Here is a 13,091-nt window from a genome sequence, read left to right as displayed (position 1 = left end):
CCCTGAACTTTTAACTTGTTCCATCTACTATAATACCATGAAGGGGCCATATTCTAAACAAGAACTTAGCAAATGCAGGTATTCGGTCCTCTCGCGATGCATTTCATAGCTTTACCCTTGTCGGGATTGCCTGTTAGCATCCAGCTAAAACCTCATTTTGAACATAAGGCCTTCTAAGCCTCGGTTTCTAAGGCACAAAACCCTCATGGAGGCGAGTCCAAAGTATACTACCAGAATAAGGCGATATTTACCATTTTAAGATATCTAATATTGGACAAAAATTTGAAAAGAAGAATGGAGAATTAGTTTTGCATGATTTAAGCACACAAACACACAATTTTATTTCCGAGGGCTAGTCTGCCTCAATCTATTACAAACCATGCCTTTTATACGTATATGGGAAAAAAAATACAAGTAATGTTACATCACTGATGACACAGGCATGTTAATACTTAATAAAACATATGGTTCACACATATGATGTATAATTAATACAACACCGCGACTCATCCTAAAACATTTATTACAACGTGACTCATCCCAACGATACACTATTAATCCACTTTCGATTCATTGTCTAATGATGAAGGAAATGAGCATTCTACCTCCATTACCTTTTCTGGGTGAAGTATGACATCTTCCCAGCCCCAGCTTTTACTTCTTTCTTCTATATTTTCCTCTACATATCGCAAAAATCTAGATGGAACGATCTCGAATGCGGATTCTTATCGCAGCTTTTTAGGAAAAGACTGATAAGAGCTTGATAGGACATCATTAAATCCTGAAGGGATATCACCTGGATCCACTAAAATATTACTATTAATAAATGTGTTCTCGGCATGATAGGCTGGGGCCAGCTGTCCATATTCATCATTAATGAGGAATCTCCAGACTTAATGATAGTTCGTAATCAAAGGGATCTTCAGAAAATGGTCCACCGACTCTTGTGATGACAACGGTTGGTATAGATTGTTATTTTTGAATTTTGCTAAGATGGCATTAATCAAGGGTTTGGTCTTGAGATAATCCCAAGGTACATCACTATTATTGTCTAGCTAAACTCTTGGAGGAATTGTGCAATTATTCTCATAGAGGATTTGCTGGATTTTCCTATACTCTTGTGGATTAGCTTCAATACAACATGAGAGTGGCTTATAAAGCTTAGCAGGGACTACTTGAGCTTTATAGGTCACAACTCCTATATCCGCCGAGTATCTGGAAAGATTGCTGTCATGCTTGACAAATATTAATGGCTTGTAAAAGAAAATGACTGTGTGCAACTCTAGATATGGCCTGCATGCTCTTAATTGTTCTAAGAGAAAAGCTTTCCATGCTTCCAAGGGTTTAAACCAACAAAGCATTTTTGCAAAATGGTAGTATTTTCCACCGCCAATTTTTCGAATTGCTTGACTGATAATTCCTAACATTATTGTTGTTGAAAATTGAATGGCAAAAGTATGGCAACTAAGCGCGTACCAATAAAACCATTTGAGCTCTTCCGGAAATTCATCTTTTAGGGAGAAAGACAAAGAATGAATGATCAAATAATTTGGATGCGTGCCACTTGGTTAAAGATTCAGCCCGCCATACCTCCTAAAGATCTTGTACCGATATTCCTACATGAGATTTGTGAGATTATCTAAAAGAGTGTTGGATTTGATCGAATCTAGAACTTCTGGAGGATACATTATATTAGGGAATGTGGGCTTCATCTCTTGTGTTCGAAATCCACTAGTCGAACTTCTGGAAACAAACATGAATAATGAAGAATCTTCTTTGGGCCTAGAAAGGAAATCTGCAAGGACATTCTTATCTCTTTTAATATGCTTAAACTCAAAAGAATGTTTTGAAAACCACTATGCCTATCGGAGAAGTTGTGGATGAGACAATTGCTTATGTTTGAACTTAATCATCTGGTTGAATGATGACATATCCATTTCCATAAGAAAATGATAATCGATGGAATATAAATTTCTTGATTCCATACTTAACGGCTAAAAATTTCTTAAAAGTCGAGTGATAATACATTTCAATATCTGACAACCTTCCACTTTTAAATCCACATATACGTTGAAAGGATAGCTATCAAATATTTATCACTAGCATCTATTTGGAGGATCCTTTAACCATAGGAAGGGATTTGCAATAGTGGCAAATCTTGAAGCTTGAGCTTTGACTACAACAATATGATATTTTCCCCAAGGAAGAGTATCTTTCTTGAGCATCTTTTCCGGTGGCGCAGTAGTTAACAATACCAATGAACTTTTGCACTTGCTAGGGAGAAAGATTCTCATCAGAAAATTTTAGCAATTCTTTGGCAATAGACTCCACTGGATAGTAAGAAACATTCTTAAGATGCATTCCAAGGAACTCAAATTCTCTCCGAGCTATTACCATATTCCTCTATGAAAGCATCATATCATAGTACTTGACAAGATCAGCAAATTGGGTTAGTAATTTACAATCATGACTGAATAAGAGAATATCAACCACTGGGGGTTTACCCCAGTGGCCACCCTTCTCACTTGAGAAGGGGGAGGTGGGGAGTTCGAATCCCCACCTTCGCAGGGGGTAAGGGTGGGGCCGCGTAGTTTAAGATGTGGGTTTCAACGCCCACGCCCTGCAAGAGGTGGGGCGCAAGTCTGAGTGTGTATCGTGAGTGAGAGATAGAGTAGGACCGACCAAAAAAAAAAAAAGAGAATATCATAAATGTAAATTTGGGAACTAGTGCTAATTGACTAGAAAATCTTCCACATGGCTTTCTGGAAGGGGGAATGTGCAATTTTTAAATCAAGAGGGAGTATCTTCCATTGATAATGCTGATTAGGAATACACGATCCATGTTTTGTGGCGATCTTCTGGATGATGAATTCGGAGTAGCCAAAAATCTTTCTTGAGATCGAACTTGGAATAGATCGTTACATTCGTCAAGCATGAAAACAAGGCCTTTCGATTTAGTATAAGAAACTTGTCATTTTGCTAAAAATTATTAAGATGCTGGTAATTTATTACCAATCTCTTTTTTTCTCTAATGTGCTCAGCTCTTTTATTAACGTAGAATGTTTCATATACCTACTAAGAGTGAAAGGGTTCAATTAGTTATTACCGAATCAATTGATGGTGAATCGGTTGCCTTTGTTGGATTGATATTTTCATTTATCTTGAAAGGCAATTTAACACAAAATTCATATTCTACCGCAATGGATTTGAGCATTTTTCAAAAAACTCCGAGTGAGTTTTTGTATAAGAACTCAGCAACGACTGTAAAATTGATTTTCCTTGAGCTAACCGTAGGGAATACATCCGTCTATTGTTAATAAACACCTTGAACTGATCTTTGAAGCGTAAACAATTCGAAAGTATCCGGAGAGCACGAAGTCGGTTGATAATACCCCATCCAACTATGAAATCTCTATTTGGATTTGAGGAACCAATGATTCTAGCAGTAATGGAGCATTTAGGAAAAAACTAAATTTGTATGGGCTTACTCCTTACTTTTGTAGAGAATCCCGTTCCAGATGCAAATTGAAACTTTCAAGGGTTTTGAAGAGCTTACATTCCAGGTATTCAGTCCTCTCGCGGTACCTCTCATTGGTCTATCTAGTCCATGAATTATACGAAAATGTTCAATATTCCATTAATTCAAGTTCAAGGACAATATTCAATATTTTCATATAATCTAAGGACTAAATAGAACCAAAAGTTCATGGACCACATTGAATAAATTAAAATTTCAAGGATGACGTTGCACATTAGGCAAAAATTCAATGAGACCAAATTGAACAAATATTATACATTGGATCAAAATTTGGGAACAATTTGTGCCGTTTCCCTAATTTATGCCGCCGAAATACTTTTCCTTAGATAACGAGTGTTCAATTTGAAATTACTTCTTGCATTAATTTAGTGATTGAAATTTTAATAAATAATATTCTTTCGCAGATGAAGCAAGGTGAAAGATAAAAAAAAAATTGGGATGCTCCCCGCGTTGCTGCATGGAATTTACCCACTTTCACCTATCGGTTGCCACGTGTACGCGCGTCCAAAGTGGGACTCCTCTATACATATAAAGCCGCTTGGATCCACCCATCGGCATATTCCCCTCTCGCTTTCTTCTCGCCTTTTGCCTCTTCTCGAGATCCCCGAATCTAAATCCACGTAACGATCCGTAGCCCGCCGTCGCGGCGGCAGAAATAGAGCCGGCCGCCGTCACCGCCGTCGCAAGCTCGCCACCTGCGGGGGGTACAGTCCGCGACCGCAGCTATCTCGGGTTAACCGCCGACGGCCATCCCGTGCGCCGCTACCACAGATCACAGAAAAAAAAAAGACAAAAAAAAAAAACAACACTTCTCACGGGTTCCCATAAAGAACAAACCCCCCCCCGACCTCGCAGATCACGGCCACAGCCCGCACCCCGACCGGCCCGCTGGCCATCATCCAACAATTCGCGATTCAATCCACGGCCACCCCCGAGCACACCCCCGAGCAACATGGTGCTCGGGGGGCCACAACAACGCACTTACATCTCAAATATAAAAAATAAAAAGGGCGGATTTTATAAAAGGCGGTGTAGAAAAATACTTCACGAGAAAAATTTTTTTCAAACTTTTTTTTTTGGTATGCCGACGCAGCCGCCATGGGAGCTCCCCCCCCAAAAAAAACAAGAAGACCTTAGCCACCGGAGAAGGTAAAAAAACTTAAAAAGCAGAGAGACGCCAGCTGTCCCTCGGCGTGATCCATATCATTTGCTTTTGGGATAATGACACAAACAGTCCCTGAACTTTGGCTCAATATGCAATTTGGTCCCTTAACTTTTAATTTGTTCAATATAGTCCCTGAACTTTAATCCAATATTCAATGTGGTCCCTGAACTTTCAATTTGTTCAACTTAGTCCTTGAACTTTTAGTAAATATTTAATTTAGTCCATGAACTATATGAAAATATACAATATAGTGCCTGAACTTGAATTAAAAGAAGGATTACATTGAATATTTTTATAAAGTTCAGGGACTATATTGAATATGTACCAAAAGTTCAGAGATTACATTGAACAAATTAAAAGTTCAGGAATCATATTAAATATTGGGTTAAAGTTCAGGAATTACGTTGAATAAATTAAAAATTGAGGGATCAAATTACATGTTGAATCAAAATTCAGGGACCGTTTGTGTCATTTTCCCTTTACTTTTCCCCCACCATCGGTTGCCAGGGAAATACCACTTCTGGACAACCGCAACGGAGGCAAGCTCTTCAATACCCTTCCTTCCTTCTTCTTCCCCCCCCAACTCCGACAGCCGCGTCGCCTCATCGCCTTCCCTAAACGAGCACCGCCCGCTCATTCAATTCGCTTCCCGCCTCGCTAGGGTTCCGCCGCAGCTCCGTGTATAAAACTGCAGCCCTTCATGAATCGGCCCGGCCCGCTCGGCATCCCGAATCGCCGTCGGCAGAGAGCGGGGAGCAACCGAGTGAGCAGCAGCACCGGGGAGCGCCCCCTCGGGGACTCGCGTGGCGTGGAGAAGACATGAAGAAGGGCGGCGGCGGCGGCGGCGGCGGGAGGACCAGGAAGTCGAAGCGCGTGTCGTGGGCTTCCGATGATAAGCTCTGTCAGGTACTACTGCGGCGCGGAGGATCAGTGGCTCGTGTGTTTTGGGTTTGATTTTTTTGAGCCTGAAAGTGTGGTGTTGATTTCGTTTATGCTTGAAGAGTTTTATTTTCTTTTTGCATTTTTTGAGGAATGCGTGTCGAAAGTTGAAACGGTGGATTGCTGAATGCGTTTTGACGCGGCATTCCGGAGTCTCGGCTTAATGGGCGGTAAAAAGGCAGGGTTTTTAGTTAGTTGACGATGATGATGATTTTTTGATTTGGCTATGTTCATTTCAAGCGCTTGCGAGTAGACTTGGATAGCAGTAGGAACACGGAATCGAAGCGCGTGTCGTGGGCTTCGGATGATAAGCTCTGTCAGGTACTGCGACGGTCGAACGTGTTTTCCGTGCGAAGAATCAATCGCTTGCGTCTTTCGTGTTTGATTTTTGAGCTAACAAATAAAAGCCTAATGTTGATTTCGTTATGCATGAAGAGTTCTTTTGCATTTTAGAGAAAATGAGTGTTGAAAGTTGAAACGGTAAATTGCTGCATGCATTTAACGATGCGTTCCGGAGTCTGCTTAATGGACGGAAAAAGGCATCGTTTTTAGTTGGTTGATGATGATTTGATTTCACTATGTGCATTTCAAGCTCTTTGAAAAGATTACCTTGATTGTTCTTGGGTAAATGGTGGCGGATTGTGGCTGTCCTCTTTTGAACTATTTTTCAGGTTAGTAGCAGATAATTTTGTCGGTACGATGATCACATTGTTTATTTTCCACATCTGATAATCTAAGACTTGACTTTAAAACGAGCGTAAAGCCACGATATGATATGGATCTCAACTTAAGTGGAGTGTACTTATGAAAGACTATTCAGGAACGACTTGCCAGGTTTGTAGGTTTAGTGTGTTATGCGCAAATTAAATCTCCTAGGATCAGACACGTGAGAATTCTAATAATGGTCCGGAGTGACCTATGAGCAAAAACCATCTTCTCCGAAGATGGAGTTTATATATTATTCATGGGTATACAATCGACATTTTGAAAGAATAACTTGAGCTATATTTAAAGCTCCAGTTGGCCTTCTATCGCTGTCCTTTTATGTGGGATGTCTTTAATATATTTGCAAAGGGTGATCAGATTTACATTTTTCCGGGGCACCACGGGTATTTATGTAGAGATTACTCCATATGGTACAATGAAATATGGAAACTCATTCCTTTTTCTGATTGATCTATTACCAATTACAAAGACTAAAAACTTTGTGAAAAAGAAAGTCTGCCAGAATGTCAAAAGTTAGTGCCAAGATCTGCATAGGAGACGTTTTACAAGCTGTTTATAAGCTTGAGGTGCAGGTAAAGGATCTCGCAGTCTTGTTGGTTACTTACTGAATTGTTTCACGTAAAAAAAGTGATTGCAGCTATCCCCAGACAATTGCTTGACTTAGATGAAGCTGCAGTGGTGTAATTTTTTAGTCTTGAGAAAGACTTTAGATTGTAAATTCATGTTAAGGACATACTTTTGTGTTGAAAACCTTAAGCTTCTCTAAACAATGTTATTTGAAGACTTGCATATGCTTAGTCGTTCAATGCAGTATCCTTTATCTTGATTAACATTTTGGTGGAACTAATCATTGTCTCTGATTTAGTGTGCCTAATGCCCACCAATGAAGCATTTTATGTGTTGTTTAGTGAAAGATTCGGTCGTTACAACCAATATACAGGCGGCTTGTGAAATTTTTTCCGCCAGGCCGTGTTTTAGGATAACAGTCCCTAATTTAACCCAGTAGGTCAACTTGTTCTGCTAGTAACGATTATGTATGGGTTGACAAAAATAAGCTTTCTTGATGATCTGGATTCTGGAATATAACTTTGCCATCTCATAGTAAACTGCTGTGTCTTCTAAAGTGTTTTTGATTGCTTGCCATGGCAGTTGGTAAAATTGTTGACTGGAATCACTCGCTTGAATGGTTAAATGAAGTACATAAATAGCTTAATGAGCTAAACTTTGGGATGATTGACACACATTGTACTGCATGGTCTCGATCAAGTCACCATGTTCTCCATGATCTTTTGTTAGTCTGGGGGCCTTGACGACTAGCAATGACGGAGTTACAAATCGAATTTTGGACATGAAAGTAATATGACAATGTATATGTATAATCTTCTGTGTACAATTCTAATACGGGTAGGTCTTCAAATAACAGTTAAGCGGAAAGACTTGGGGATTCTCTGCTTTGTTCCTTGCATGTTCAATGATCTACTTTTTAAAGGGTTCTTCAGGATTATTATACACAGTTTGGAATATGGATTAAGCAAGTGATAAGCTTTTCCTGCTTCGGAGTTCGTTGGCTAAGTCCGAAGATATCGCGAGAATACTAAAGGGATTTGTAAGATTTGCAAATTGTGGTGTGTAGAAGATCATGACCTTCTTATTAAGGACTTTGACGAAGCCATGAGAAGTTTATTAATTGCCGAGTATGCATTTTGATTAAGGATAGAAGAAAAGAAACTAGTTAGAAGCTTCCTCTAAAGGACTTTGAATCTATGACGAAGAGGGGAGTTTAATGATTTGCCAAGTATGCATTTACTGAGGATTTCATGAAAAAGTTCTTAAAAGAAGGTTTCCCTTTTTTCAATTGCATTCAAATATCGTTTGGAGGAGTATGTTCCTAAGATGATTTACATCGCTCATCTAATTAGCTAGTGTTAATATAACTTTAGCCTCTCATTCATATTTTGACCACGGTAAATTATATGTATCATTCTCACTGTACTAACTATGTTATGAGGTAATACTGTTAATGAACTGATGTTCTTCTCTTGGTATGGAGAATATGAGACAATATTATTTATAAGTGGTTATTATTAAGTCAAACTTGAGTACGATGGAAGATTGTCCTTTCATGTAGTTTGTGCAGTCCCTGTCGAGGGATTGTCCTTCACAAGTTGTACCGAAAGCTAAGCATAATTTTTCGGCAAGTCGCTGCAGGTATCGGATTTGAATGGTGCGAAATTTGACGCTGTGCCACCGGGACATGGAGGCAGCTCTTCGGCAAAACAATCAAGAGAGCGTATTCATATCCCTTGCATTCGTTGGACCTGCCCTCCCAGAGTAAGATTCTCCATTCTAGATATCTTCAGCACATGTTAGCGTTAAATATTTTCTCTGGCATTAAATATGGTCTGTAGCTAGTTAAGTTTTCATCTGAATGCATTCATTGTCCTTTGTTGTTAAAATTAAATTTACAGTCCTGGTGTTTCCTTTTGAATAAACTTTGTAGTTTGCTGTGAGTAGCAACTGGCTTGTTGCCGCTGGTGAAGAAAGCAAAGATGCGGGAGCTGAAGTGAGTAGAGAATTGAGAGTGCTCGAGGCGTTTTACCCGCGCTCAATGTATATACCGTCTAGGTAAATGTCACTCTTTTCTTCTGAATGCTCATTTTTCAGGATTACATGATTCTGCATTTACATTCTTCTCTTCTTTTTCTTTCTTTGTTGGTAGCCCATTTGTATCCCCTGCTGTAGCGCGCGAAAACTATGATGATACCCTCACACCAATAATTCCCATCATCGGCATTGAAGAGATGGACACCAGTGAGTCTCCACCTGACTTGGAAACACTCAGCATTAATTTTACTTCCTCAAATTCGATACTTCAATACCTTATTTCCAACTTCTGTCAGTTTCTGAAATTCCTTCCTTGGAACCACTGGTAGGTCAAGGGGAAAATACAACTTCCATCGAAGGAAAGCAGACGAAAAGTTCAGGAGTTGAGACTATAACTGTTGGAGATGTACAGATATCTGTTGGAGATGCAGAGTTAGCTGCTGCTGCAGCAGTGATGTTTTTCACTGTCCTTGTGAAGAATTGTGAGCAGGGAAATATGGTTGACACCGATGTGCTCGTCAAATTCCTCCACGATCCCCAGATGATTGGAAAGTTTTTGAAGAATAAAACTCCATCGCCCGAGTCAAAGCAAGCTAGTCCCCAAATTTCTCAGTCAAGCCCTCCACTTTCTCTACCAGAGTCAAAGCAGACAACTCTTTCACTTCCCATGTCAAGCACGGAACTTCCCCCGACCGAGTCAAAGCTAATTGGTCAGCCAACCCTGTTAAGGCCCGAAGTTTTGCCGTCCGAGTCGAAACAAATGCGTCCACCAAATCTCCTGTCAAGCTCAGGACCTTCGGTAACTAAGTCAAAGCTGTTTCACCCACCAATTCCCCTGTCAAGCCCAAAACGTTTTGTACCTGTATCAGAGGAAAAAAGTCCATCAGCTCCTCCATCAAGCCCCAATTTGTTGCGCGCTGATTCGAAGAAAATTCAACCGCTGACTCCTCCAGCAAGCCCCAAAATTGTGCTACCCGAGTCACAACATATTCGTCCACCAATTCCTCTGTCAAGCCCTGAAGCTTCCCAATCTGTTACCAAACAAATACGTCCATCGATTCCCGTTTCAATCCCCAAACACTTGCTAACCGAATCACAGCAAGAAACTCCAATTCCTCTATCAAGTCCCGAGCTTTCGCTACCTCAACCCAAGCAAACAAGTCTACCAATTCCTGTGTCAAGCCATGAGCTGTTGTCGTCTGAACCAAAGCGGATAAATCCCCCAATTCGTCCTTCTCTGAAACTTCTGCCACCGACCCCTGCTAATGCAATCTTTTCTGCACAAAACCAGACGCAACTACCATTCAGGGCACCGCAAGCTCGGCCAGTTGTTCCATTTCCCGGGTTAGATGGAGTGAAGGCTCAGAGTTCTACTCTCCCCATTCGATTTGCAGGTCCTCCGATTGCAACTTCATGCACTGTGCCAGATCGACCAACTTTCACCTATAAAGCGAGTGCTGTACCCAGTCCTATTCCAGTCCCGATTATGGCGGGAGAAAGAGCACGTCCTCTGAGTGTTCTACCGAATGCGCTGATTCCAACTTCCTGCACCATGCCAGATCGGCCGACTTTCACTCCTAAGGTGAGTATTCTACCGGGTCCTACTCTCGTCCCGACTATGTGGGCAACAGCACATCCTGGGCATGCTTTACTGCCTCTGCCAATACCACCTTCCAGCACTACGCCAGCTTGTCCACCTTTCAATTATAAGGTGAGTGCTCTACCGAGTCCTACTCTTGTCCCAACTATGGAGGCTGTGAGACCACACCCTGTGAAAGATGCTGACTACTATAAGAACTTGGTAAGAAAACATGGAGGAGAACAGCCAGAAAACTCGGTGCACATTACACCAATCGGGGTGAATCAGAATCAACTGCAGAATCTGAAAATGGACCAAAATCTAGGACCTAAAGAAGTGGCGACACTCAAGAATGAGAAGAAGGTCTGCATGTTCTTTAATACTGTGAAGGGTTGCCGAAACGGGTCCAATTGCTCTTATCTGCATGAAATGCCTTCTCAGCAGGGGAGTAATGATCCAGCTGGGGAACAGAGTGCAAAGAGGGCGAAATTTGGTGGTTAAATTCTTGGAAGGTGATGGCTGTCATGAATAAATTGGAATGGATAGCGCCGACATCCGAATAAGTATTTTCTTTATTGCATCATAGAAGCATTAATCAATAGGAACCGGAGGGAGGACACATTTTATTACCTAGTTAAATTACTTGATGAGCAGATTTGACTCTGATTCGTTGGTGTTAAACTGGAATTCCAGCTTTGCCTGTGCAATTCATTTGAAGGAAACTATTTTTTTTTCTGATTTATAGCGTATCTGCAGCGATTACATTAAAAGTTGGTTGGATTTTTTATCGTTAGAGAATCGGGCTTGCGAGTACAATTCCTTAGTAAATTCCGTCGGAATGGCGTCGGAAGTCACATGTCTAAGGAATAATTTGCACCCCGGAAACGTTATTTTTTTGTGATTGTCGATCATAAATCTTCGTTGCAGTTGGATTGGTAAAAAGCTCTCTTTAATTTAGGCGTATGGTTGAGCCGGTCTGAGGAAACCTTTGTTTTTTTGTCTCACTTTTCTCTTTTATGTACACGTGGGTTTGCGGTGCTTATGGAGATCTAAACACCGGACCTGGTAGTTTCCGGCCCCACTCCCTAATCTTTTTATCAGCAGGGCGCGCATGTTTGTTGGTAGGTCTGAGGAAGCTTAACCATAAGCATTTGGCGGATTTCTGGCAGGTCTGAGGAAGCTTAACCGTAAAGCATTTGGCAGATTACTTAGGGAGAACGTATGAAAACATCTCTGCCGATTGTAAATAACCCTTTTCTTTTTAATAATAACTCTCGCAAGTGCAGCTGTACAGCTTTTGATTTCTGATAGAGGATTGCATCAACATGGCCACCATAGCTGATTGAAAAGCCCCCATAGATAAGAAAAAACTGTGGAAAGCATCACTGATTGCAAAGCATTCACGTCGCAGTTTGCAAATGGGTCAAGTGTTTCTGAGCAGTAGTTGTCGATAAAAAATGGAAGACATGAGCAGAGAAATCATCATCATCAAGCGCTCCGCGGAATCAGACATGGTGGTGGTTCACCGACTGCCGGAACGAAGAAGAATGGGAAGAACATGTAGTGATTCGGGGTGTGCTTGTTTGAGTAAAAGAATTTTTCACGAATTAGATTGATGGATTTTCACGTGTTTGATTTGCTGAAGGTAAACGGTCAAACGGAAAATCATTTATGGTCAAAGAAAAGTTAGAAAAATGAATTTCCTGAACCTGGAAAAAAATATTTTCCTTAAAACTAGTTTCTCAAAAAGTATTTTCCTTATAACGAAGTTTTACTCTATTAGGAATGAGAGAGAGAAGGGTTTGCCAAGAAAGAAGAATCGCAGGCAAGAGTCTAATCGCATAAAGTCATTTTCCTCCCTTTTGAATACCTATAGAAAACAATTTCCTCTATCAACTTAATTTCCCCCACAACAAACACAGGTGAATAATGAAAATGCTTTTTCCAGATGTGATTTTTCTTTAAAACAAACGAAACCTAAATGTAGATATATTTAATCCTATGAGAGATAATAATAAAAAATTCAATTAAATTGAAAAACAAAAAACTAAAAGATTCAATTCAATTAAAAAGCCGAAACGGAAAAACCCAAGATTGCAGCCGCCCCCGTCGCCATCACAGTAGCTGCAATCGAAGAAGGCGACCGCCCGCGTGACCTTTGCACGACGGTTGTCGCGGTCGCGGTCTATCGCGGCGGCGAAATCAGAGCGATCGAGCGCAAGGGAGAATAGAGAAAAGCGGGGTTGGGGAATCGTGGTTTATCGATTCCATAGTTCTGAGATTTGAGGAATCTTCTCTGCTCGACTGTCGTTTGTGGAGCGTGACTCCAATCTACCGATATGAGATCGTGACAGGGATCTCCGTCGAGGAGTGCACAGGCCGTCGTCGTGGCGTGAATCAACTAAAGGACTAATAAAAGTATTTCAATCAACTAAAGGACGTGAATCAACTAAAGGACTAAATTCGGATTCCGAAACGTAAATGACCAAATAATATGGACATGTACTCTCGTCTACCCGGACTATAAAGTATTTCAATCA

The 13,091-nt window shown here is 40.8% G+C and overlaps 1 protein-coding gene across 3 annotated transcripts; it reads left to right on the top strand.

Moving 5' to 3' along the window:
* The first annotated feature begins 5,281 nt into the window (after nt 1-5,281).
* LOC115687693 (zinc finger CCCH domain-containing protein 45-like) lies at nt 5,282-11,285 on the top strand. 3 transcript variants are annotated; one of them, XM_030613338.2, is made up of 5 exons: nt 5,282-5,609; nt 8,577-8,699; nt 8,869-8,993; nt 9,088-9,179; nt 9,302-11,285. In XM_030613338.2, exons 1-5 carry the CDS (start codon nt 5,523-5,525, stop codon nt 11,050-11,052), a joined length of 2,178 nt encoding a protein of 725 aa, XP_030469198.1. In that variant the 5' UTR covers nt 5,282-5,522; the 3' UTR covers nt 11,053-11,285. The 3 variants fall into 3 exon arrangements, with proteins under 3 accessions (XP_030469198.1, XP_030469193.1, XP_030469204.1); XM_030613333.2 differs by having other exon boundaries at nt 8,568-8,699; XM_030613344.2 differs by lacking the exon at nt 5,282-5,609 and adding an exon at nt 5,659-5,963.
* The last annotated feature ends 1,806 nt before the right edge of the window (nt 11,286-13,091 follow it).

The sequence above is a fragment of the Syzygium oleosum genome, unplaced genomic scaffold (genome assembly GCF_021117445.2).
Source record: "Syzygium oleosum isolate NSW1041296 unplaced genomic scaffold, Sole_v2.1 Sole_v2.08, whole genome shotgun sequence".
NCBI lineage: Eukaryota > Viridiplantae > Streptophyta > Magnoliopsida > Myrtales > Myrtaceae > Syzygium > Syzygium oleosum.
The sequence above is the reverse complement of the archived record's forward strand: the minus strand, read 5'-3'. Positions and strand labels throughout refer to the sequence as shown.

Bases quoted from the DNA above. Each gene is read 5' to 3' on its own strand.
- LOC115687693 (XM_030613333.2), top strand. From the start codon at position 5,523: ATGAAGAAGGGCGGCGGCGGCGGCGGCGGCGGGAGGACCAGGAAGTCG. The intron at 5,610-8,567 runs GTACTACTGCGG...TTTTTCGGCAAG, and splicing joins CCGATGATAAGCTCTGTCAG to TCGCTGCAGGTATCGGATTT. The intron at 8,994-9,087 runs GTAAATGTCACT...CTTTGTTGGTAG, and splicing joins TCAATGTATATACCGTCTAG to CCCATTTGTATCCCCTGCTG.